This window comes from Hypomesus transpacificus, chromosome 8 (genome assembly GCF_021917145.1).
Source record: "Hypomesus transpacificus isolate Combined female chromosome 8, fHypTra1, whole genome shotgun sequence".
NCBI lineage: Eukaryota > Metazoa > Chordata > Actinopteri > Osmeriformes > Osmeridae > Hypomesus > Hypomesus transpacificus.
This window is the reverse complement of record NC_061067.1, coordinates 3,553,999-3,577,851: the sequence shown is the minus strand read 5'-3', so window position 1 is coordinate 3,577,851 and position 23,853 is coordinate 3,553,999. Positions and strand designations below refer to the sequence as shown.

The 23,853-nt window shown below is 38.2% G+C and overlaps 5 protein-coding genes across 7 annotated transcripts; 1 reads left to right on the top strand and 4 right to left on the bottom strand.

Moving 5' to 3' along the window:
- The first annotated feature begins 29 nt into the window (after positions 1-29).
- Positions 30-6,232, top strand: ncf2 (neutrophil cytosolic factor 2). Of its 3 annotated transcripts, none has more exons than XM_047024357.1 (16): positions 30-287; positions 515-597; positions 727-835; positions 1,235-1,369; positions 1,594-1,701; positions 1,967-2,026; positions 2,245-2,288; positions 2,591-2,732; positions 2,872-2,937; positions 3,158-3,227; positions 3,599-3,645; positions 3,732-3,883; positions 4,310-4,418; positions 4,594-4,699; positions 4,933-5,048; positions 5,609-6,232. In XM_047024357.1, the coding sequence occupies exons 1-15, from the start codon at positions 114-116 to the stop codon at positions 5,031-5,033; spliced, it is 1,506 nt and encodes a 501-aa protein (XP_046880313.1). In that variant the 5' UTR covers positions 30-113; the 3' UTR covers positions 5,034-5,048; positions 5,609-6,232. The 3 variants fall into 3 exon arrangements, with proteins under 3 accessions (XP_046880313.1, XP_046880314.1, XP_046880312.1); XM_047024358.1 differs by having other exon boundaries at positions 5,580-6,115; XM_047024356.1 differs by lacking the exon at positions 5,609-6,232 and having other exon boundaries at positions 4,933-5,100.
- dph2 (diphthamide biosynthesis 2) lies at positions 5,525-9,046 on the bottom strand. The gene is made up of 7 exons (XM_047024359.1): positions 8,954-9,046; positions 8,312-8,480; positions 7,979-8,091; positions 7,593-7,813; positions 6,753-7,442; positions 6,182-6,358; positions 5,525-5,679 (listed from the first exon to the last, which is right to left on the bottom strand). Exons 2-7 carry the CDS (start codon positions 8,459-8,461, stop codon positions 5,537-5,539), a joined length of 1,494 nt encoding a protein of 497 aa, XP_046880315.1. The 5' UTR covers positions 8,462-8,480; positions 8,954-9,046; the 3' UTR covers positions 5,525-5,536.
- A 76-nt stretch (positions 9,047-9,122) lies between these two features.
- mcur1 (mitochondrial calcium uniporter regulator 1) lies at positions 9,123-12,157 on the bottom strand. The gene is made up of 9 exons (XM_047024381.1): positions 11,792-12,157; positions 11,310-11,426; positions 11,075-11,178; positions 10,882-10,983; positions 10,608-10,649; positions 10,426-10,497; positions 10,234-10,287; positions 9,848-9,962; positions 9,123-9,661 (listed from the first exon to the last, which is right to left on the bottom strand). Exons 1-9 carry the CDS (start codon positions 12,045-12,047, stop codon positions 9,606-9,608), a joined length of 918 nt encoding a protein of 305 aa, XP_046880337.1. The 5' UTR covers positions 12,048-12,157; the 3' UTR covers positions 9,123-9,605.
- Positions 12,158-13,399: 1,242 nt separating this feature from the next.
- On the bottom strand, positions 13,400-16,037 carry LOC124470333 (regulator of G protein signaling 9 binding protein). Its single transcript, XM_047024173.1, has 3 exons — positions 15,942-16,037; positions 14,168-14,474; positions 13,400-13,764 (listed from the first exon to the last, which is right to left on the bottom strand). The coding sequence occupies exons 1-3, from the start codon at positions 16,035-16,037 to the stop codon at positions 13,400-13,402; spliced, it is 768 nt and encodes a 255-aa protein (XP_046880129.1).
- Positions 16,038-17,175: 1,138 nt separating this feature from the next.
- On the bottom strand, positions 17,176-23,283 carry zgc:56231 (uncharacterized protein LOC406257 homolog). The gene is made up of 18 exons (XM_047024172.1): positions 23,197-23,283; positions 22,508-22,606; positions 22,124-22,243; positions 21,361-21,499; positions 21,108-21,292; positions 20,695-20,791; positions 20,417-20,590; positions 20,134-20,245; positions 19,989-20,051; positions 19,753-19,899; positions 19,443-19,608; positions 19,053-19,232; positions 18,647-18,786; positions 18,298-18,463; positions 18,030-18,156; positions 17,852-17,922; positions 17,614-17,712; positions 17,176-17,403 (listed from the first exon to the last, which is right to left on the bottom strand). The coding sequence occupies exons 1-18, from the start codon at positions 23,263-23,265 to the stop codon at positions 17,176-17,178; spliced, it is 2,382 nt and encodes a 793-aa protein (XP_046880128.1). The 5' UTR covers positions 23,266-23,283.
- Between the last annotated feature and the right edge of the window lie 570 nt (positions 23,284-23,853).

Below are 23,853 nucleotides of genomic sequence, written 5' to 3'. Positions count from 1 at the left end.
TTGAAAGACTTTCACCACATTTCCTACCAAACTGTGGTGAAATGTGACAGACGGTATAAAAAGAAAGGTTTTCCTCGACTTCCTCTGTCAGCGCATAATCTGTGAATCTCACCATGTCATTTGTGGATACTCTACGACAGTGGGACAAAGCAGTAGCTTTGGTAACCAGTGGGGACTTAACAACTGCACTAACAGTTTTTATGGACATTCAGGATAAGAACTCAAAAATCTCATTTAACATTGGTTGTCTCCATTTGATCAACAATGACCTAGCCGCTGCTGAGAAGGTAGGACAGAAATGTTGCCAAATATTTATATAAACAGATGAAACATAAACAGCATTTCTCTACCATGTCTATTTTGCTTCAGATCTGGACTTTAAAAGGTGATATCACTGTATATAACATGTTACTTTCCAATACAAAAATGCAAGTCATAGCAAAAGGGGAAGCTACCCAATTTCTTGTAGAGGAAGCCAAGCTATGAGCTTTTTATAACTAATTCTATGTTTCAGGCATTTGACTGTAGCATACGCAAGGATGAACATCTTGCCATTGCCTTCTTTCAAAGAGGAATAACATTCTACAAAAATGGCAGGCAAGGCATATTCAATATTCAGATACTATACAAATTACATTATATGTTACTGTAATTGATACTACTAACAAGACATGTAGGAATTTCATGTTAGCATTATTAAATGAATTCATATTTTTCTATTTGCAGATTTGAGGAGTCTTTTGCAGATTTCCAACTTGCCTTTAAAAAGCTGAGGGGGAACCAACTCATAGATTACAAACCTCTTGGCCTTAGATACAAGTTATATGCTTGTGAGGTAAGTGTGCAAGAAGATTGTGACAGCATAGATCAGATAGATATTGTATTATCAAACAATCACTGGGAAAATATATTCTATCAGATCAATTGGATTAAGGCATAGTTGGGAGGTGGGAGACTAGTACAGGTTAGATAAATGTTCATCTTTTCAGAATATTGTCCTTCAGGCTCAATAACCACTTTTTAACTATAAGGCTGAAATAAAAAGTATCAGTTTTCCATCACACTCAATCATGTTTTTGTGAGTAGAAAATCATTTTGACATAATTCTGGTCAAGGAAATATTGCGTGGGTCCTTGTATTACCTCACTATCACTTTTTGCTGCAAATGATCTGCAATATGAAGTGTCACAGTGATGTCATACAAATGTGACATGTACTGGCTATTTTGTCCTAGGTTCTACACAACATGGCTCTGACCCATGCACATTTGGGACAGTGGGAGAAAGCTCAAGAAAACCTTGTGAGTGCACTGAATCTGAGAACAGAAGCCAAGCTCATCCACATAGACAAGGCTCTGGAATGCATACTGGTCAGTGGTCTGTCTGTTGCATTTGATTTTTGTTCATTACATGTTTTGTGTTTGTTTTTTGGGGGGGTTGTAAAAATCTGTTATTGAATAGTTCTTAGAACTCAATTTAGAAAAAAAAAAAAATGTATTTGGATTATTTCGTGTTTTTGTAATAACAAACTATCAACCGAACTGTATGTAACAACACATTGTAGTAATGTAGGGAGTCTTCTTCTTTTTTTCAGAAGCAGAAGCTTTTTCAGCCTGTTGAAGTTCCTAAGAACGTTCTCTTCAGACCCAACCAGAACTATGTTGCTGAGCTGGAAAAGAAGGACTATCTGGGCAAGGCCAAGGTCTCCCTTTAATGTCTAATTCAATGTACTGTACATATTATGGCTAGACGTTGATGTTGGGGATTACTGTTGAGTCTTGTGAGAAAAATGTGGGTTTCTTGTGTTGGCTACAAGTACTTAGTAAGCAACGTGTCACATTGTTGTGGCAAATGGTAGCTGCCTTGGCTACCCTTCCTTCACATATTTCTTGTAGTGGTTAAGGTGACACTAGCAGACTTGTGACCTTGAGGTGTAATGCAGTGTTCCTGGATGTTACTGTCTTCAGGTTGTTTCCTCCATTGTGTTTGAGGACGAGTTTTCAGGATTTGCTCCACTGCAGCCACTGGTAAAGATGGCCACCAGCAAAATTATTATTTTGACTTCAATCTTCCACTCTCTCTGTGTCTTGTTGTGTACATTTCTATTTAGCATTAATGCTCCTATAATACAAAAAAAATTGTGCTTATATGTTTGTACTTGTGTATGCATACTTTTCAACATGTTAAAACTGTTCTCTGTATTATGATATATGTATCATGTTTTACATGATCACTCTGTAAACAGGTGGAAGATGCTCCTGTTGCTCCAAAACCACCAGAGGTTCTAAGGTAAGGTTGACTAATGTTAGATTGTGTATAAACCCCACTAACCCTAACCCGACTAATTCCAACGATTGGGACTTGGTAATTGGCCTTATAAAAGCGGCTTGAATTGGTCAACAACCTGCATTCAATGTAGTTTGATCTTCCGTTTCCAAGATTCATGCACTATTTCCCTTTTCACATTGGATTCAAGACCTTTCCATCTAATACTTTTCTAAAGATTTTGATGGTAAAACTACAACTGCTACCATAGCAAATAAAAATCTACATGACTAGACCTTTGCATGTTTACCTGTTGCACCCTACAGGGCTCTGGAAGGAGAAGCCCACACTGTCTTGTTTAAGTTTGTACCTGAGACAAGTGATGAGCTAGCTGTGGTACCCGGCAACGTAGTATTTGTGCTCCAGAAAGGGGCTGATAACTGGGCCTCGGTCATTTTCAATGAGAGAGTAAGAACACCACCCCCTCAGATTAATACTATTACACATATCGACACAGAGAATATACATTTACATAATCAGTGTTAGAGTCCAAAGCATTACTAGGTGTTTTGGCTTTACTTTAACCTTGATATTTAATTTTTTCTAGCGGGGACTAGTTCCCTACAATTACCTGGAGCGTCTTGAAATGAACTTATCACCTAAACAAGCCCCGGTAAATGTCTTTTCTCCCTACTTTTCTTCACATACAGTGAATGCAACCATGGCCATGCCTATGATAAAATTACACTTTCTAATTAAGGAGTCTGGTGCAGTCATCTGCAATGTTATTTAGTATTACCTAACTAAAATCAATGAATCCATGCAAGGTTATGATGAATAAACATTGTACTTGTTGGATTTTGTTGCTATTTCCTGTTACTCTGTTATTATAGAATGGTATTGATGATCAAATCCCAGGACCTCCCAGAAGGGAACCACCAAGCAGACCTAAGAGAGAACCTGGTAAACACTATGGCTGTAATGGTTCATACATTCCAACCAAAAGGGTTGGGTACATTTTAGGTTTGGGGTCAGTTTGTGATGTGCACCAACCATATTTCTTTTCTCAGCAGAATACATGATTTTTTAAACCCAATCATTGGGTAAAACAGAATATCAATAAAACAGCTCTAGTACTCAAAATCAAGCGTTCATTCAAACATACCATAGTACATTACTTTATTTGAAAAAATCTCAATAAATAATCTTGACTGTTTCACAAAATGTACAGTAATTACAAAACTCACAGTTAATCACCCACAACATATCACCAATAAATCTCTCAGAATGACTAAATCACATGTAGTTTCCTTCTCTCTTGTGATCATTTACAGCTTCTTGGGCTCCAGAGAATCAGACTATAGATCACCCAGACTCTGAGGTATGGCATTTGACAATGACATCCCATTCATCTCTATTTGACATGTTATAACTTTTAATTTCATCCCTTGTCTTTTCTAACGTCAGGTTGGTGTGTCCCAGGAAGATGACGAGTGCACAGTGAAAGTGCACTTCACGTACACATTCACAATCAGCGTGGAACGAGGCGCGTCATACACCTCACTTGTTGAAAAAATTGCAAGCAAACTGCAACTTCCTGTAACATCCATAACCCTGAGGTATGGGGCCGACTATATCAATGTAAATCCAATTAGAAGCCATTGCTTGGCCAATTCTGCTATCCACCACACTGCATTCAGTCAGCCAAATCTGGCCCAATGTCAGTCAGTGAGTCATGTCAATAGGCAAAGGCTCATGGGTACTCAGTTTCATTGACCAAACCTCATTATTCAACCTAATCTAGCCTGCGGCAAAAATAATTAGGAAAAAATGTATTTATTGTATAATAGCACTTTCCCACTGCGCACACTTGTTGTACTAGATCGTTTGAGGCCTGTAACATCTGTACAGGTAATGTTTTAACTATCCAGGATGACTCATGGACATGTTACCATAGGTGTAACTTTTTGGCATCGTAGCCAGAACCAAGTATTAAGCCCGAAACTTACATCATGTTAAAGGCAAGCTTTGTGTTTGTTTTAAAGCTATTCCCTTATGAGAAAAAAAAGGGCAATTAGTCAGGACACACAGATGGAAGATGTTTGGAGTCAAGTCAAGGATGGTCATCTCACCCTATGGTGTACCCTCCAGGAGGTAATACATTCATGGTGCAAACACTGATGCAACAATCAAAATTGTAAAAACTGGTCCAGCAACTTCACATACTTTTTTCTAATCTTGCACGAACAACAATCAAAAACTTAGATTTTATTGTGATCATGTATATTAGCTATCAATAGACTAAAATAAAGCTGATGTTTCTCCAAAGGACATGAGTGAACATACATTGCTGGCAGCTGTTCATTCTTTTGAATCTTCAAACCCTGAAGATCTTACTTTCTATAAAGGGGACACCATCATACTTCTTGGTAAAGGTGAGTAGAAAAAACACAAATTACCTGGTTTAAGCATACATTACTAGAATAAAATAGTCCATGTAGACAGTGACCAATTAGTATTTACTTAGGATTTGGGTGATCATGGTCCTAATTTAAGTTTCAAATATGCAATATCTTGTCATTGTAGCTGCTTGAGTACATACCCAAAACTTGAGAACCCTATGTCATGTGTATGCAATTGAGCAGTCACTTTTCCTTTTTACCCTCAGTCAACGAAGACTGGTTTGAAGGGCAATGCAAAGGCAAGATAGGCATATTTCCATCAGCCTTTGTGAAAGAAGCACCTCTGAAATCAAGTCAAGGGGAGTAATCAGCTGAACCATGGGTACTAAGTTTTGCTTGAATAATAAACAATTTTTGATTCAGTGTACATTTATTAGTGTTAAAAGAATGAACCCTCAGTATGTGTGCCTGTTTTCTAACATTTAGATGATCAGAAGAATGTTTATTTGAAGTCATCTGTTGTTCCTATATTGTAGTGCAAACAGGCCAAGTCTTGCTTAAAGTGATACATCACATTAAAGAAATAACTTAACCCTGTGCTCTTGCTATTCCTCCAATTTTTATAAATGATGCAATCAGGAATTTTATATATTTTTTATAGTATGTGCATAACATATGCACACGTTTTTCACTTACAAGAAGCACGAAAGCATTGTCACCTTTCTAGTTCTTTATCTGATCTGTACAATGTAATATAAACATAACATGATAAATACATTCACGTGAAAATAATTCAAAATAGAAAATGTGATCTTGTTATAAATATACACATGCATATTTCACCTTAAGTCTCTAGTTTGATGACATTAATTATGTTGCACTTTGGCCAACCCAGTCTATATCTTCTTCATAGGCGATTGCGATACCTTTCTTCCCCTCCAGAGCCTTCGTCACTGGTGTCTTTCCCAGTTTCTGCTCCAAGCCCTGCCAGCTACGACCCACCAGGAATGAGGCTGAAATTGACACAGGCACCATCAAATGCATTTTAATGTTGGGTCATTTCACCATTTTGAATTATTTGAGGAACTCCTACTTTTTTTTCAGGTTACAATAACACATTTAATTGCATATGGACTAGTAATTTTTGCTATGAGCCCAACTAGTTTGTGATCACCTAAAAGGATTGACGTTTCTGACCAATACTCTTTGGATTGTTCTCATGCCTAAAAAGGTGGCATGCTAACCGGATTCTCTTACATATATGAGTTGATATATTCTTTTTTTCCCCCTGCAGCATTTCTTAAATATTTTTATTTCTGTTAATTCTGTTGTGTGTTAATGCTATTATGTCAGCTTTAGTTTGCTTTGCTAATGTCATTATGTTCTGTACCTTAGGGATGTATCTGCAACACTCACAGTAATTGAAAAAACAAGATGAATGCTTAAAATATTCAGTGCCTTGTTTGGAGTCATTTGTGTGTCCAGAGACTGTACTGAGAATGGTTTGTGACGTACCAGCTGTGGTAGTGTTTGCCATAGTAAGCGTCTGGTTCCTCAGCATGACAGAGGACGAGGCAGAGCTGTAGGAGGGGTGATGCATGGTGCGCATAGCTCCAGTGATGAGCGACACATCCGTCTCATCTGAGTCCTCTAGCTCTGCAGGACTGGGCAATGGAACATGACTTGCTCCACCTGAAGAGGATGGTTTAGGGCCAGGCCAAATATGTAATAAAGTGAGTAAACTTAACCCTTGTGTAATCTTCGGGTCATTCTGAACCATAAGTCATTGTGACCCACCGTCGTATTGCGACAACTTTACCGCATACAAATATTTGTTTTTGTATTGGGCAAATTGGGTAAACACAATGGTTCGTTGTGAACCTTTGGGTCATGTGACCCGAAGGCAGCACAAGGGTTAAATCAAGCATTTCAGAAAACACAACACAGTAAAGTCAAGACATAATATGCAGTGATAAAAGAGAACAATGCCATTTAGGAAAAAACACCAGATTTAAGTGATAATTCAACATTTGCACTACCCAAGTAAACTGTTATTTAAGGATAAATTAGTGACTGTGAAAACTACCTGGAAGGAGTTGATTGAAGTCTGTGACATACTGTCCCGTCCACTCCCTGTTCTTGTTGCAGGCCATCTCCATCTCATAAGGGGTCACTACAGGCTTGTAGAAATCACGCGAATCCAGCAACGAGTTCTCCGGACAGGCGATCAAAACGTAAATGTCAATCTCCATGAAGTTGGCCAATTTGGCCACATTCAGTTTTCCCATGGCAAACATGTAGCTCTTCTTCCCTGCCTTATGGATGGTCTCTTTTAGCTGCTCAATGATTGTGAGGTAGTTTGCCACGCCCAGTGTCCCAACAAGAATCCCGATGACCTTCGCATCTTTAGCCCTCTCAATGGCATAGAATCGCTTCATCAAGGCCTTGTTAATACTGATGGACTCTGACCGCCCTGACATTGTTACAGGGTCAAATGAGCAAAAAGAGCACTTGTTCCAAGTCATCATGAAATTTGTTAAAGTTGAACCTTCGTGTCCAATGAAGAACACATTGTAGTCCTCTATGCTTAGTCCATTTTTTAAGACCATTTGCCTGCCAAACTGATTAATAATTTCAGCATTGTTGTCAGCCAAGTGACTTGTGTCATTTGTTTGCTTTTGAATCTGTCCATGACCATGGCAGAGTTCACCATCTACAACAAGTGTTGAGTTCACTATGTTTGGATACTCAAGCAACAGGAGCGCTAAAAGGTTGTCTAAAGGAGAGAAAACTTCATCAGCTTTCACACTTCAAAAAACTTTAAACTTAAGTTATCATTGTTAATGGAGCTACTAAAAATGATATAATAATACTCAATAATATCACTGTTGAACTGAAATTGCTGCCGAGGGTTCAAGGTACTTACCTATGATATGGGCATAGTTAACGTCATAGAGAACAATGACATGACTCTGTCTGTCTGTGTAGAATTCTCTGAAGGATGAAGCACACTTCTTCAGGTCCAACGGTCTCCTATCAAACACGTACATTAATGGAAGCCTTTTGGAGGGACTAAGGCAAGCACTCCCGTAGTGCACGATGCAGTCTGCACCTACATGTTCTGCTGCCACTTCGTCAACACAGCAACTAGTGGACAAAGAAACAACTGTCAAAACATTGAACCTAAACTGGATAACAATGATACTTGGTAATAAGAATAATGATACAATATACATTTATGTGTCCATTTTTACAACATACAATTACACTGCATCCAAAACGTGTACAATTATCTAGTCATCAATCCTTTACCTTCCATATGATGTGTCTCCTAGTATGAACAGCTTAGATTTGGTTCTTCTCTCAATCTCTGCAGCAACTGCAACTGAATCCACTAGGAGCTCATCTGGGAACTGCAGGGCCACCTACAGACCATGTGTGATGTTGATGGATTATTGTTTTTTGCAGATTTATAGTGAACCATTGCTGCTTAACTTCAATAACTTCAAGATGAGTTTACACTTATTTCGCAATGAATCACTCCAATTAGACGGTATTTAACAACTTGAAGTTCTAATTTAAAAAAAAAAAACACTACCCCATTTCACTGTACTGTCTGACTATGAGGTGATAGGAGTAACATACCTTGGTAAAAAGGTTACTGTTTATAAATTGACAGGTTTCGTCAATCTGATAGACCTCCACAAGGTTCTCCCGATGAACGTTTCTCTCTGACGTAACATTCACGCTCTGTTGAAGAACCAACTCACAGTTGCTGCTGAATGCCTCAGTCATCCTTATCTGGGCTAGGTTGCTATATGGAAACATAAGAAAAACCCTATTATACAACTGGTCCTGACGGGCAGACTAGTCTGCTGTCTCTCTGAGAAAAATGACAGCCAAGTTGATATGTATCTTAACAGTGCAAATGCTGAGGCAAAACCTGGTCAATTACATTCTCAGACACATGTATTTATTGATCAACAACTGTATGTTTGTCAGGATTATACATCTGTAAACACAAAGCACAGCATCTTCCATAAAGTCCCAGATCGGGTCTGCACACTGCTTTCCTGTCAAAGCGGGTTGTATGGGGACATGTTTGCTAACGCCAGTTAGCTCGCTAGCTAACTTGTCTACCAAATCATTACACTGACTGGAAGCATCATGGCTGATTAGTCACAAATGCTTATTTGGCCTGTCAAACATATGCTACTTCCATTTCATATCAAGCGAACTTATTCAGTTGTTATACAACATCAATAAACACACTACATAGCTACTTACATTAGGTACACGTGAAGGAATTTCTTCTTCGCTTGAGTTGTATGGCAGATTTTAACCAAGTTTAATAAGGTGCTGCGTTACCGCCGCCTTCTGTTGTGGAGTGTGAAACCAGTGGCCGTCGCAAGACGATTCGTAGCAGTCATTGACAAAGAAAAAAGATTAAGACTATTAAGAATGTATATTAAGAAAGTATTAAGACAATGTTTATTCTGTTAAGTTTACACTTATTTCATCCATTTCAATGGTCCATTGAAATGGATGAAAATAAAGTTACAGACTCAAAACCTTTTTGATTTTTTAAAAGGTTTTATTTCTGTTGCAGGTAAGAACAGTTATTGTTCTCATAATTTAATCTGTTGAAACATTTCAATCTTAGCTTTGAACATGTTGTATGCTCTTGGTTGTGTCTTTTTTAAATTTATGTGATACTGTTACAGTTTTTACAGTCATAAAACTAAAAAGCCAAACCACCTCAGAAAAACACAATGATACATTCAATACTTTTTCCTCACATTTACATTACATTTAGTCATTTAGCAGACGCTCTTATCCAGAGCGACTTACAGTAAGTTCAATTTAACAAAATATTATTATGTACAAAGATTTTTTTCCAGCTAAATGGCTGTAGCAGTCACATGCCCAACATGCAGAATCACATCCAAAGTCGATAAAATCCAAGAACCACTGTAAGACAGGTGAAAACTGAACCTGTAGAAGAAGAGGGCACTTGTTAGCTACATACCCATTTATTTAAATTCATGTAGTTCTACATGTTTTGTATTGGAAAGTTACATATGGTTGGGAACAGAACAACCACATCAAAAGAATCTTGCAAATACTGTAAATTAGGTATATGTGAATTTATTAATATAGTACAAACTTTTCATGTTTTACCTGCAAGGTATTTGATTGTGTCAAGTTTGTGAGATACCAACATGGTTTTTAATCCTGCCACTTCTGTGTCGATTTTCATGTTGCTTTGAGTCAAATGGCGATCTTGCTCTGCATTCTACAACAGCCAAGACAAGCTGTTAGACTAAAGATACATTAACTAGGAGCTGTTTAGCCCTATCCTGTAAGATATAAAATAATAAAACAAGCAAAGCAATCTACTGGTATTACCATGATTTATTCAAGTATTCCCTTATTTTATCCAAAAGCATGTAGCTAAACTTGCTACATTTGCTAGGTAGTAGGACATGCTAGTAAACCTGCCTGAATGGTCTGCTAGCAGACAAAATATGCCGGTGTCCAACTACTACCCTTCGTACACTACTAACCATTTCCATGATATTAGTTTGGGTCTCCAGAAGCCTTTTGTCATGCTCTGCTTTCTGAAAAACAAAATATCAGAAGGATCTAAATTATTAATTTATTGACTCTATTCTTATTGGTTGGACTGAAACTATACATATTTCTTTTTTCTAAAGATACAGTAATATACCCTTTCAGTATAATTCGGGACACATTACCATTTCTTTAATTCTGCTCTTCTCCAAATGCATATTCAAGATGTTGTCTAAACGTACTTTATTCATCATGTCCTGAAAAGTTGGGGTGGAGCATCAGATAGTTCTACATTTCTGCTCTTATAAAAAGGTAATGTAAAGTGATTATAACTAACAATTATGGTTAATAACTGATTAACACTTACAGACAATTGAACTTTCAGATGCAATAGTTCTGTCTTAACTTTCTGTAAACAATAAATAAAAAAAGGTAAAACATTGTTACATGGAATTTTATATAAAATGTTCCACCAAAAGAACCAAATTTTAAGCATATCTTTTATATTTGTGTGAATAATTTGAATCATAATAATACACAATTTTTGGTCAATTAGATTCAGTATACCTTTTCAGCTTGGGAATGGGCTATGTGTGATGGCCATGCGTAAGGATGACAAATGTTTAGATAGAACCACTCACCTCATTCTCTGCCAACAAAGTAGAAAACTCACTTTTCTCAAGAATGATCATGTCTTTTTTTACAGATGCAATTTGAGACATCACCCTCTGCAACAGAATCTCCTGCCATGCCAAAGATGGGTAGATGTTTTTTTTTTTAATGACTGTTATAAGTCTATGAATGATGTGAAATAGCAAACACACAGATTCTCACCTGCTGCACTTTGGTAACTATATCATTATAGATTGTATCCATGTTGGAGTTCGTTGTCCTCACCAGGACTTTCATTATAACCTCAGCTTGCTGGGGGCTAAAGCCTGTTGATGATATGTAAACACATTAAATCCGACATTAAAACAAATCTTGATTAGATATGTGCGTGCATATGTAAAAACAACTCAACTTTTTTTTTTATCAATAGAATAATACTTCAGTTAAAGAAACAAACCATTGTCTTCAAGAAGTCGAACAACTGCATGGGTATCAAAAAATAGTTTTCGGCTACCAGACTTTGTCATGTCCGTTTTCAAATCGTACTGCAGGGTATTGATCGATGTGGTCATTCCTGTAATCAACAAAAATATCCATATAAAAACAACATCAAAGTATATCTATAAAAGTGAATTGGGTAATATTACTATTAGGAACTGGTTATTATTAAGAGGGGAGGGCAGAGCATTAGTGCCTTAAATGCTCATCATCGTTAGGTTTTTAAACAAGTAGCCTACGATGAATTGTATATAGGCTAATTTGAGATTTGAATTTAATTAGAAATAAAACTTCCATCCTGTACTTTCATTGCTATGGGCAGCTATTCTTTTTGGTTGGCATTGATAGTGTTGATGGCTATTGAAAGCATAACCTAATGAGGCTAGGTCACTGAGACAAACTTTAAAAAATAAATAAATAAATAAATCTCAGGTCACAAACCTCTTGAAAACGGGATCTTCGGGAAACACTTATTTGCTGTCAATCGTGTGATTACTTTTAACTTCCAATGTTGTTTGAAGGCGATGAAGGCAGGATCATGTCGTAAGCTAGCTACAACTTCAGGAGCTGTCCTGAACGTTTTGGATGGAAGTGCAGGTGAAGTTATATTTTTTCTACATATGCGTTGATGCTCCGAATACAATGCATATTTTGTATATATCCGCGAGTTTAACCCAAATCTGTGTTTCAGTGACATGTCAAAATTCTAACTTGCGCTATTACTAGTGTTTCCTCTTACAGCAGACAACAGTAAGTCTCAATGGCAACATTTCTTGATTATGCCTTTCGGTTACACTTACGAAAACTTCCGGGTTACGACCTAGACCAGGGGTCCCCAAACTTTTGTCTGCGAGGGCCATATAATGTTCCTTTCTTTAATGTGGGGCCGGTTCGGAACAGAAAACTACTTGGGCCGGAGTAACTACCAGTATTACTGTGGAGTTTTTATTATGATTTTAAATGTATTTATGCTAGATTAGTTTATTACTATGTTATGCACCGTAGGCCCTACATTCGTACATATCACAGCCTATTAAAAGAGCATTATTAATATTGTAAATAACTTTTTTCATATTCATTGCTATTGAAATCAAAACATCTACTTAATAAAAAATAAAAAAATACTGGCATTGTTCAGAGGGCCGGTCCAAATGCGTTGGCGGGCGGGCCGTAGTTTAGACGAATCAGAGTATTTTCCGTGTTTGTTCATAATGAACGATCGCCCAAATATTTATAAAAAAAATGTCAATGCAGGTAAACGTTGTAATTTTCAAAACCTACTGATTTAATATTCACAACAGTTAATATGCATGTTTGTATGTATACTCTAACAATTGTCCATTGTTGCTATTCAGATATTACATATATATATTGTGTTACAATTAAACGTATGTCATCTTGTGTAAACTGTACAGTGTAGTCCCCTAAGCACTCAGTTGGCTGTGTTACCCTAACACATTAAATTGTCAATGAAACCATGACTATACATAGAAAAAAGTGTTTTGCTTAGCAAAAACGTATCTACATTATTTAATATTTATGTAGATATGAGAAATGCCACTAAGTGCCAGACAGATGCGGTTTTAGAAAAGTACAGGGATACTGTAGTTTTTCTACAAAATCATATCATGAGAGAATTAAACGACTCAAGAAGCAAAGTACATACAAGTAAGCGACAAGTCTTAAGTGAAGTCATTACTCTAGAGCATTAACTCTGCAGAGGTGCAGGAGTTAGATAGGTGTCCCTCTCATTTGAGCAGCTCTAGCAGGTGGTCGATCTGGCTGACAATGTAACGTGTTACATCATCACAACAAGCATTCCTGTTGGCATGCACAATTTCAGCAGAATTGGTCGAACAGTGTGCAAAATACATTGAAAAAAGCTAAAATAGAAAAGGTTTTATGGATCGTATGCCACCCCGTGGGACTTAAGGAGTTGTTAAATTGGTGTATACAGTACGCTTTTCTATTTATGGCAGTATATGGTTCACACACACAGCCTTTTGAGGCTTATACTGTAGAAATGATGTGATCACTTTGTGATGATCCTCAGGAGAAATAGACCACGCAGACAGACAACACGGCTGCTACCACGGCGACAGCGCACAGCAACAACAATATAAAGATCTGGCTGGGCTGGCAGAGGCGCTGATGGCCAGGATCCTCTTCGTCTACAGAGAACATGGTCAGCGAGGCGCTGTCAGTGCTGACTGGGTCGGCGTACTGTGGTCCACGTGGCTCCACCGTCCAGCGAAGAACGTTGACCTTCAGCTCCATGTCCTCAATCATGAGGTCCACCTGGGATATCTCCTCCTCCAACTGGCTTTGTTCCACTTCCTCCACATTCTCAGGAACCTGGGAATCGGTTAAGTCTGGATGACTGAGTGCCCGAGCTGCCACTCCATCGGTCTCTCCTGGACAACAAGGAACAGATGCAATAAAAGCAGAAGTGAGGTCATAATCAACTCTTCATTTGGAGTTGTAAGCCGATGACAGTAGTATAGACATGTGTGATAGCATAGGGATAGCTTGAGTCAATATAGATGTGCAGACAAAAAGGAAATATGTACTACAAAATGAACATGTACAAAACCTCCTGACCTGTGTACTAAAGCTAAATCTTGACAGTTTTCGGTTATTCAATGATATTACATTCACATTTACATTTATGCTAAATGCATAAATGTAAATGTGCATTTAGTTATTTAGCAGATTTATATCATGTAGCTATGTTGATAAGTACTGGTTCTAAGGATGAACTACCAAAAACACTATGTCAGTTCATCTTCAAATACTGATAAATTGGTTAATGCTTACCTTGAAGGCCAGTCTGCACTAAGCCATTGCTTTTGGATAGGGGAAAGATGTTACCCATGTTACAGACTTTACACATGTCAGCATAGAGGAGCTCCAGACTGGAGGAGAAGGCCACCCATAACAGCTCCATCTCCATTCGCTCCTCTGGGGTCAGACCTTTGTCCCGTAGTCGTGCTGTGAGATGCTGACGGTTTGCCACACTGAGATTTTGGGCCTTCTCTCTTGTTTGCCTCAACTCCTCTCGCAGTTTCAAGTCGTCTGTGCACCCGCCCACACATGAAGCCAGGTGCCGATAACATGCCACCACCTGAAGCAGAAAAACAAACAAACAAAACAACGTGAAAAAAAATGTGGTCAAAAAGTGTAAATTAATCAAAAAGCAAAGGATTCAAGTAGATTTATTGTACTGTTAGTATAGCTTTCTAGGAGGATAAAGATTGGACATATGAACTATGATGAAAGAAAGGAAGCCTATATATCATCAGAAAATGAAATCCGATTACTGTTTTATTCATAAGGCTTCACTATATTCTCCTATGAGCTATTGTTCTTTTTTTATTTTGGCAACTCAGTTTACATGCACAATAACTGGCCATTCAGAATCAATTCATTACAAATGAACAGTCTGAAATAATCATCAATAATCTGCATTCTATTAAGACGAACATATTCATAATCATAAATAATATAGTCAATTGAGAAACATTGGGGTGATGTTTCAAACAGATCCGAATCATCACTGTTATTAATAGACCTTCAGAGCTTATAAATGACCATGTGGTTAACATGACAAATATGACTAATAATCGGATTGTCATAGATCTATATTTGGATAAGCCCAAGGACTTTGTAAGGACATTGTAATCAAATTAACCTGCAAGAGTGGGACACTTCATTGTAAGATGGATCAGAATTGGTTGCAAGCAAAAATCACGGGGAATTTAAATTAATTAACCATATACAAACTTCACACGCAAAAGCTGTTTCTTAAAAAAAAAAAAAAAAAGAAATTACAAATACAACAATGTTCCAGGTTCAATCTTGGTAAGAGTATGAAGATGCCTAATTATGATATAGCCACACTTTCTGATAAATGGGCCATTTTATACATTTATAGTCTTTATTGATGCTAATATTTATTCAAACTAAAAGGAAAATGAATGAATACTTTTGAATTAACATTAAGAATAATTCTAATTGGTTAAATTAGGACTATACCCTAACCTGAAGATACCCTTTAAATCAACAACTAAAGAAGTGAGAAAGATGACCGCCACTCTACCAGCTAACAAGCTCATACAAAGCAGCTAGTGGATACTGGACCTGATGCAATGAATCAGGTCAATTCTTTTGCGAGTGCTTTTTTTACCCACGGGGATATGTAAGTGTTTTGTGTCTGCTTTGAAATGTGTAACAGAAAAAACGTTCTGTTATTACACCGCTAGTATAAACGTGCACAACCTTTTAAATACTTACATTAACATAAGTTACATATATCTACAACAATATTGAGATATCAAAATGTAAATTATATATATCTGCAACATGGCTATGTACACCTGCACCATGTTCTCACCATCATAACACATTTTGTGAAGATACTTGGTCCCATTTCCCCATTTACATATGTCAAATCTCCCAAGTCAGATGTACAAGTAATACCACTGTTACACATGACAGTGAGACATACGGATGTTGTGAAATGGTAGTAAAAATTATTATTAGCAATGTTGTCTACAGTATGTGGTTTAATAAGAATCTGAGAGTGTCTTACCTTAATCAATGACTCAACAAGAGCCTTCCCTTCTTCCAAGGTATGTGGTGTTCTGGCAGTGCCATCGTCACCCACTTTGTTGTTTAAAAGAGGCATTTGGGCTGATTGACAAGCTCCGTCACTGCAGGGGAAAGCAAAGCCCACCTGCTCTTCAAACCACCAGTTTTCTTCTCACTACCAAGCTGGACCCCTCAGTTGTTGCTCCGTGGTCAGGACAGGGAAAAGCCCATTGCTCGTCTACTATTTGTACACTACAAGTTCTACTGCATAACTTCTCTCCAAACACTTGTAAACTCAAAGATGGCACACATGAATGTTTTCTAATAAAATCCTTTCGTAATTATTCCCACAAAAAATATGGGTGTATAAAAGATTTGAAGGTGATAAAAAAGAGTGCATGGGATACTAGAGCTAAGTCCTAAGTATGAGTGATAATCTAGCGATTGACCCCTTTGCAGTGATGCAGGCTTGCCCCAACTGCTAATCACATTATCCATGACCCTTAGGCATTGCACACGCTACTGTGCAAGAACTGGTAGCCTTACCATCACCAACATCCCTTTCAGTGAATGTTGAATGCCGATGGTGAATGTTGGAGAAAAAGCTGGTTTTGTGTCCTTACAATTTATACTATCAAAAGAGATCTGGCTGACTGAATGCAACCAGATAAAAGGACTATTGTATTTCCTTTTGCAGTGTAGAGGTTGTTATATTTCAAATATATGAACATGTTATTAACTGAAGCATGGTAATGTACAGTAAGACTACTTGTGACATCCCTCAGTAAACTAATGGACTCGCACAATAGCCTTTGTGCCATCTTTTGAGAGCATTGTCCTCAGGCTAACTTGAGGTTCATTTAAGGTTTACAGTCCATTGACCATGCATTGACCGTCAGGCACACAGTTTTGCTAGACATTTTAAATTATTATCCTTTGATGTTCTTGTGAAATTCACAGTGAAAACAAGTTATATTGCAAGCACAGAATGGCCCACCTAACCCGTTTAAAAAAGGTGAAACAGATCAGCCATTGGTCCACAGTTTAGGGTTCACTCCTAGATTCCACATGTTTACACCCCATGCACACATTTGGTATCCTTAACTGGCATTTGTACCACAAGGTCTGCTTTAGTTTGAGAGACAGAAAATTATCACAAATGATTAAATTTTATTTCAGTTCCAAGTTCAAAAAAACATTCACATCAGAAACATTAACATTTAAAAAGATAAATTCTACTGGGAGGGTTTCTTCAGCAAGGAAGTGGTCTTGGAGGATTTCCTCAGCGTCTTACAGACGGTGCTCTTCCGTGGTGACGTCACGGCGTCCTTAATGTTGGCAAGCAGTCCCCGTTTGGTTCGGATGGGAGATTTCTTGCTCGGCTTGGCCAGCTCCGCTTTTAAAAAGGCAACTTCCTCATCCTTCTCCATATTCTCTCTCCGTATCCCGTCTAGATGGTGATCCTAAAGGGGGACATAACGGGTTTCTAAAATGCGTTTGGGCAAATGAACCAATTTTCTGAAAAGTCACATCCTATCCACCACTTCACAACTGAAATTGAACTAGTCTCACTCATCCAAAATTTGACACTTTTGGAAAATACCTTCTAAGTTAAAATAAGAATAATTATTATTGATAACCACTTTCAGTCAATATAAACAGTGTGTTAATACCTGCTCCTCCAGCTTTTTCTGTAGAGCTGACGAATTTGCTATTGCCTCTTCAAATGTTTCATTCAATTCCATCAACCTCTTTTGTATAACTGAAATTAACTTGGAAACAGACATACAAAATTAATCATGAGTGATTGCAAAGGCTCAAATACAGATGGCTAAATATGAATGTAATAACCACCGAGGAGACTTATGTTTATTACTCTGTCATATGGCCAAGTACATTACCAATACTTACTTGTTCTTTCTCTTCACAGAGTTTCTCTATGGAACTTTTTTCTTCACAAAGAACTTTGTATCTCTCTGAATCTGTGAAAGTGAATTCATTAGATTGGAGTATCATTTTAAATGTTAACGGCTCTCAACTGTGAGGCACCTTTCTGTAGTACTACTGAAATGCTTGATGGTGAGCTCACCCATTTGAACATCTAGTTGTGAGGGGTCCGGTGTCTGGCAGGAGTTGTCTTGTGTTGAAACACAGGATGGCACCATTCTGGTTGCTGCCAACTTGTTCTCCATCTCAGCCATCTTGTGATTCAGCTCCTTCACAAAATGTTTTACTTGAACACATCTTTGACACCGCATTCAGCATTAAGAGAAAATGTTGACAACTTGCTGAATGTATGTTTACAGGCCATGTCAGTAGTCTACAGTAGCCGTTTAACCATAGCGAGCGTACAGTACCTCTACTTTATCCTGTTCAGCAAAGAATACAGCCAATGGGACATAGTCATCTTCCACACGAGCAAGAGCACACTGGTATGCATGCTCCTTAAGGGCATCCTTGTACATCTCAAACGTGTTTTCCATCTTCTCCTGGTAGCTCTCCTTCATCTCTGCCATCTGACGACTGAACAATTACACCCTCACAGATACCAGTTCCTATATGGGTTCACATTTAGAACATAGACATCTTACAACCTTCCAGCTAAGGAGGGTGTCCAAAGAATCAATTTAACCGTGTTGTGACTTTTCTGTGGCTCTTCTAAAACAACACCCCCCCCCCCCATTGTGTGATGTTTTCACCCCTTACTTTTGAAGTTCTTCACTCTCCATGAGTTGCTGCAACATAGCATCTCCCATCTCATTGCGAATTTCAATCTCCTGGATCAGGTTTTTTTTCCGCTCAGCCAAAAGTTTCGTCTTGAGGTTCTCAATCACATTCAATAGCTCCTGGTGTGTGGAGTACACAAAAAAAACTTTTTACCCAGTATGTGGACACATTTTACATGAAACATTTTTAAAAGGATTGGAAAACTTAACTAAAAACATTTTTCAAAAATTTAAAAATACCTATTTTCAGGTCATCACAAACCCAACTGGATTGGTCACAGCAAGCTTTCGATAATTATTTAAAAAAAAAAAACTGACAAAAGGATGGAAGAATGCATTTCATTGGAGGCCTCAGTGAGAAGTGTGGTGACAAGCTGTGGTTGTACCTCCTGGGGCAAAATGGACACATCTGCCTCCTCCTCTTCATCCAGCAGCTCATCCTCAGACAGGTAGCTCTCCAGAGCTTGGTTATCGATGACCCCATTCTTCAGTAGAAGCTTGCCATCCCATCCAACCAGTCTTGGGGCTAAAGATTCCAGGGATTTGGTTGGAATAACCTGCACCACCTAGAGGGCATTCAAAGTAAAGTACAATGCATTAATAGTTACGTTTTAGTAAAGGCAGGTTTCTTTTGTTCATGTCCGTGCTTCTGCATCTTTTGACAAGCCAACGGTGACAATTGTGCTCACAGAACGCAATGTGAAATACACAAGCAATTGTGATGTGTCACACAGCAAAGTGTCTGCCTCAGAGGGTACCAGCTAGGCAGAACTAACCTGTTTAGCAACAGCAGAGAACTTCATGACGTGGAGAGTTTCATCATAGGTAGATGCACACTGGTTTATGTTGACAATCATAGACGTTTTTCCCTTCCCACACAAAAAAGACTGAAAGAGCCTTGTTAGTTTACTCTCTCTGAATGGAATGTAGCTGGTCTTTACTCTGTCAAGAGGATGAAATGGAATTGCATAAACATATATATATATATATTTTTATACATATACATATATACACACACACTTAAAAATCAAACTAATAAGCTAGCGTCACATGATATTGCTGCTGTGATTGGGTCAAATATGCTACCTGTCACTTTGTCTGTTCTGCATGGCTGCAATGCATTTGCCAAGGATAAGCAAGGACGTGTTGATGTTTCCTGCCTCTTTCAGCCTCTCCCCAAACGTCTTGGTTTTATTGCATCTTTCAGAGCCAGCCAGGTCACAAAGAGAGAGTCTGGGGAGGTTGAATGCTTGGTAAATTGTCATTATAAAAAAAAAAAACTCTACAAGAAATGTTTGCATGTGAACTGTAACCAAACTCACTCTGAAACCGTCTGAACCTCAGTGCCATACATCTTGAGCAACTTCATCGTAAATATGCTGTGGCTTTAACAGAAAGTTGTTTTTCAATTCTCAGCAACAGAACATTTTTTGCTGTAAAAAATAGTATTCACTTATTTAAGTCTACCTTCTGCTTGAAGACTGGTTTATTTTGGTGGAAGCAGCAGATCGGTTTTTATTTCCAACTCTGAGAATCTTGCGTGCCTCCTCTGAATTCTGGACATTAATCCACTTTAAATCTGAAATGTGAACTGAGATTATTCTGCATTTCCTGCTGAATCATGGGATATTGTATGCAACTTGAGGGAAATGTAATACATTTTTGAGTAATGATGTACTGTAACGAAAATGGATGAAAAATTCCCTGTTTTTTATAATTTTTCAGCAGAAACACAGGGATAATTCCCCACCTCTAACGTAAGAGTTCCCAACACTGTCTTCACACACTCGCAAAGAAGTACGCTTCTTGTTCCTGGAAGAGGTAGGCTGGACCAGGTCAAAAATATTCTCGTTGTAGATCTCATAGAATGCCACCCACAGGGCAAACTGGCAGCCATCCCTCTCAGATGTATTTGCCAAGTCAGCTTAAGGAAAAGATTAAAACCATAGTAACAATATTATTTTCATGAGGCATATTGTAAAAAAGTGATTTGAGTGAGCAGTTAAGTGTGGATGTTATATCCAGTACCTGTGTGATTGTTCCCCCCTGAAGAGGAGTCCAGGCTTGTGGTGGAGTAAGTAAGGCTGTCTGATGAACCTGCCCTGACTCTCACAGACTCACTGTCCTGTTCGGATGTGGAGAGAGTCAGAATTAAGTTGGACCAAAAAAAAGGTGGAAATGTTTAATTGTTAAAAACAAAAACAAAAAAGTATTTTACCAATTCAGTCAAGTCATCGTGGTAAAAAACATTAGTCTATCTTAGCAAGGGTTTGTGTTGTAAAATGACTAAATGGTTCATGACCAGACTGGCTCCACCATCATAGTTTAGATCTAGGCTCACATGAGAGGGCAGACAATTCACTGATGCACCCAATTGAGCAGAACTTTGCATTTCAAAGTGAGCTACACTAGATATCACAATCAGCATAAAGACACCTCACCTCTTTAAGAAGTGCAAATATGGCTGCTTTATCGTTAATCTCTTGTTTGACCTGGTCCGGACATAAATGTTGGACATCGTTGTTGAGATATGGTTTCAAATCCAGGTCCTCATACTGTCTCCCGAGAATATGTTGGAAGATGACATTGAGTGACTGAGGCAGAATTCCAGGGTCGATCTGTGTTCCTAAAACAAGAAAACATTTTGCATATAGAATTGCTCATCATAGACTATTATGAAATGTTCCAACTTACCTTGTATTGTGTGGGTTTTGCCAGCATTGGTCACACCATAGCTAAAGATTAAGGCATTCTTGCCCTCCAGATAGTGGTACACTTGGTCTTTAATGGTACCTTCAAAGATTTCAGTTTGTTTCGACTCGGGCCCAAATATCTAAAAGGAGTTTTATAAAAAGGTTATCTGATATATCTTGATCCTTTGAGGTAGTGTCCCACATTGATTAAAATGTTCAAATTGGCAGCCTGAATTTCGGGTAACTTTCCTGTCAGTGTCTACAAAACATGCATTGCCAATGTATGTGTGTGTATGCATCTATACATGAGGCATCTATACATGAGGCATCTATACATGAGGCATCTATACATGAGGCATCTATACATGAGGCATCTATACATGAGGCATCTATACATGATGCATCTATACATGATGCATCTATACATGATGCATCTATACATGATGCATCTATACATGAGGCATCTATACATGATGCATCTATACATGATGCATCTATACATGAGGCATCTATACATGATGCATCTATACATGATGCATCTATACATGAGGCATCTATACATGATGCATCTATACATGAGGCATCTATACATGATGCATCTATACATGATGCATCTATACATGATGCATCTATACATTGAGGCACATGCTAGGGACATATTGTTAGCCGTAGCTTTATTACTACTAACATTAAAGTGTGGTGGGCGGTCAAACGCAACTTCCCAGCACATTGTTTTACATTACATACATATATTTGGTTCCCACCTGAGAGAAAGTGAATTTGTGAATGGCCTGGCCAATGCCTTTATCACTGTTCTTCATAGTGGAAGAGCCCTTAGGAGCATGCAGGGAGACAGTCTGATCATTCTCAAGCACCACACAACCCTGGAGACAAAATTTTTATGACATGCATGTTAATCCAAGCTTCTATGGGTAAATTAAGTGTACACGTGATAGCATTTTCAACTAGGCCAATACATGCCATCAGCCAACAAAAATGTAAGCAACCTTGAAATCACAAATGTACCCATCAGGTACTCAACAGCCCCATAATAACAAAGACTGCACTAAATAATCCAATAATAATCCAATATAGGGATAAAATGAGAATACTATGACTAAAGTATAGTAGAATCTATTGTAGTGTACCTGGTCCTCATTGTCAGAGATCTCATCCTTAGAGAAAGGCCTTATCCTAAGGTAGACTTTCAGCGGTTGTTGATGCCCAGCACTCTCTGCTTCCGCCATCTAAATCAGTAAACAGTCAGACATGTGAATTACATTCTACCTCTTGGTGGTGGTGGTGGTGGTGGTGGGGACACCAACATGTGGACAGCACAACCCAAAAATCCACTGCTACCTTGTTCAGGGAAAATCTAACAGACGTAACTCTCGCATTTGAGCCCAGTGAGGGTCCAGAAATACTGACTCAAGTCCTGCATAGACTAGAAATTCTGGATGAAGTTTAAACGGTGAAATTGTGGTGGTAGTAGTAGTATTATACTGATTCCCGAGAAGAAATTGCTGAAATGTGCATGCGGAGAATGGATGATGGGCTACTAGATTAGGGCAGTAAATTGTCAAAGTTTGCCAAATTTATAGAGATTTTTAACGGAAGCACTGGAAAGTCCATATCATTATTCTACAGCGTTGTTATAGATTAATTTTTCAATGAAACATTCTTGCACTTTAAGGAAATGTGGGTTGAGAAATGTTATCCAAGCTCTAGGTATCTTCATCTAGAAATAACCAATTTACTTTAAACTCATATGCCACTGCATCCTGCACATTGACCAGACGATTATGATAAAACATGTTTCGAATTCCAACGGAAATACCTCTGGGGGCAAAATTGTGGACATTGCAGAAAGTTCGGTCATCTTCTTCCTAGATTTGAATTCGATCATGTCTTGTTATCATAACTCACCGGTCACTTTATTAGGTACACCTGTTTAACTGCTCGTGACGCAAATATTTAATCAGCCAGTCACATGGCATCAACTCTACACATGTTTCTCGATCATAGGTAGATCTGCAAGGAATCAACTTTAAGGAGGTCTGTAGGGTTCTTGTCCCTTTCCTTTGGGAAACGAGTGGGAGTAAGGATAGGTGTTTATTTATTTTGAGGATTTATTGTAAAATGGCACTGGTCTGGCCTACTGACCTCACTCCTGAACAGTAGATGGCAGTGACGCACGTCAGAAAAGCAAGAAAAAAAGGGCGAGTGAGAAGACGGTCTGCTTGTTGCGTTATAGTAACTCTATGGCTTGTTGCAATCCTACACAGCTGACAAACATGTACTATATAAAGTTAAGGCAGGATTGCAATATATCGTTGGTTCAGAACTGTATTAATATTTGTTCCTATTCAAACTTAACCATTGAGCTGCAAAATAGTTAATTGAAACAGGCTATTGGAGAAATAACTGCCAGTAAGATTTTACAACCAAAGACAAACCTTAGATTAGCATTAGTTCGTTCTTTTGTGGTTTTTAC